Here is a 2213-nt window from a genome sequence, read left to right on the forward strand (position 1 = left end):
GAAATCACCATCAGCTTCTTCTGGAATTCCACATGAACACAAAGAAAAAATGAAATACAGCATGTGAGTCAGTGATGCCAAGTTTAGGGCTCTTCTCTTTATGGCTCACATGGAACCTTTCATTTCACCAAATCTCACTTGCCAAGGATGCTGAGCCACCTCTATCATCATGTTCCTAGAGGAGCTTGACATGAACAGTTCTGGGCTCATAATTTATTCATGAACCACACAAATCCTGACAGATTATAGGAATTTGTCATATGTGCTAATTCAGAAGAGTGATATGGGATTCACCTTTCCTTCATGCTTATTGAGCTCAGGATTATGAAAACACACCTTCTATCAAGACAGCCCCAGAACTGAGAGGAGAATTAGGCTTCATGTTTTCAAACCCCAATTTTAATATTCAGTTATATCATCACTGAAACCTCTCTCCACACCTTACACCAGTGTTTGCGTCAGACTTAGGGTTATTTTAGTAAAATATTTTAAAAATAAAAGTCACAGATCTCCCAGAAGTGGTGCAAAGAACATTCATGCAGAATTTGGGGTATGTACCAGGAGAAAGCAACTGACTGAAATATTTTGGGCTAATAGTGACAGCTCAGCAACCAATGCCCATTATTACAGAGAGAATAATACAAGTGATTTGTGAGAAAGGGTTCCAACCTGCTCTCTTTGCTCTTCCTGCAGACTGACTTGTGGCAGAATCCAGCCCTGAATATTTCATCTTAAAATACATCTACCAGCAGTAGCATTATTTGTCTTGGCAGATACTGGAGTTTATGCAAAAAGTAGAAGGCTTACCATGTGGAATATGAGGCAGTAATGCAAAACACATCTTGAACAATAAGAGAAAATATATTAAAAAAATATTAATTTAAAATAGATTAACTTTATGTACACCAGACGGACAAGTTAAAGATATAGACACCTCATTAGTAATTTCATATCAGTAAACACAGCATTAGAAGAGACCATACCTTTGCTTTATCTGAAAAGGAAAACATTCTACTTATTTTTTTTCTGCTCTGCATGCATTTTATTTTCCAAAATGCAACCGGGCGTGCATCACATACAAACTTCATCCTGCTTCACTGAAGTACAGCTGTCATGAGCATTCTCTAGCGCTATGCAGAAGCCTTATGGAGTGCAAGGTGTTGGGGACAAGCCGAATCTGAGTCTAAGTGCCATATTTTCAGCAGAGTGCAGCTTCAGAAATGTTACTGGAAAGAACCAACTAGGAATTGATGCCGTTTAAAGTAGCAAGCAATTTTTGGCAGCCAAAAAAAGGGTAGTGTGTAATGATGAGAGCTGAAACAAACAAACTTTATTTTAAGAAAAAGCAGCGTCATTTTACTTCTTGTCTAGAACGATACCGTACATGGCTTATGTTACAGTGTCCCGTGAGAGCTGATCAGACACTAACAGGCAAGCAAAGGGGGACATGGAGTGCATCACGCTTCCTGCATCAGTTGCACTACACTGACATGGGCTGGAAAACACACAGCACACTCTAGGGACATACATGGAAAAATAAAAAGAATAGAAACAAACAGAACATGGATCCATAGTGCCACAAACCTTCCGGCTCTGTGTTCTCTTTGAGGTGCACTTGCTTCAGTGGGCAGCAGAAGATTTCGTGACACTTAGCACGAAAAGGGGACTCTTTTTTCTTTAATTCCGCAGATTGGATCGAATCTTGCCGTAACATAATGTACTCCTGTGTGCCAGGGGGAGCGTCATCCATAACTGTGGTCACCACATAACAAAATGAACTCAAGTTAGAGCTTGAGGAAAGCAATCTAGAGAACTAAATCAACTACATAATGTCAGGGTCAGGGAAAGAAAGGAGGGGAAGAAATGTTTATAGGAAGGAAAATAAAATTTAAAGCGTAAAGTATCTTAGTCATGGTGGTAGAAGGGTGGGAAAAATATTTACTTTTATAAACAATGCTTCTCATAAACATCAACACTTTATATTTTTTCATGCAGCTTTAATAAATAGTAGAATAGCACCCTGCTCCAAAAAGCAAAAACAAGGTTCTCTCCTATATCTTTGCTTTAATCTCTTATAGCACCTATATCTGTTCTGCATGCAGATTAAGAAAAAAAAAAAAAGCAAACAAAGCATGCTTTTATTGCCTAGCCATAGGCAATCTCTACGTTAACATCAGGGAGTAATCATTCCACATCTGCAGGTAATGCAACAT

The 2213-nt window shown here is 38.7% G+C and overlaps 1 protein-coding gene across 1 annotated transcript in view; it reads right to left on the minus strand.

The window, feature by feature from the left end:
- FGF13 (fibroblast growth factor 13) overlaps positions 1-1750 on the minus strand; it is a 113526-nt gene extending 111776 nt beyond the window's left edge. Inside the window, exon 1 of the mRNA XM_010170400.1 lies at positions 1585-1750. Coding sequence (XP_010168702.1) covers positions 1585-1750 — 166 coding nt within the window. The remainder of the gene's footprint in view (positions 1-1584) is intronic.
- Between the last annotated feature and the right edge of the window lie 463 nt (positions 1751-2213).

The sequence above is a fragment of the Antrostomus carolinensis genome, unplaced genomic scaffold, assembly GCF_000700745.2.
Source record: "Antrostomus carolinensis isolate BGI_N321 unplaced genomic scaffold, ASM70074v2 scaffold22536, whole genome shotgun sequence".
Lineage (NCBI taxonomy): Eukaryota > Metazoa > Chordata > Aves > Caprimulgiformes > Caprimulgidae > Antrostomus > Antrostomus carolinensis.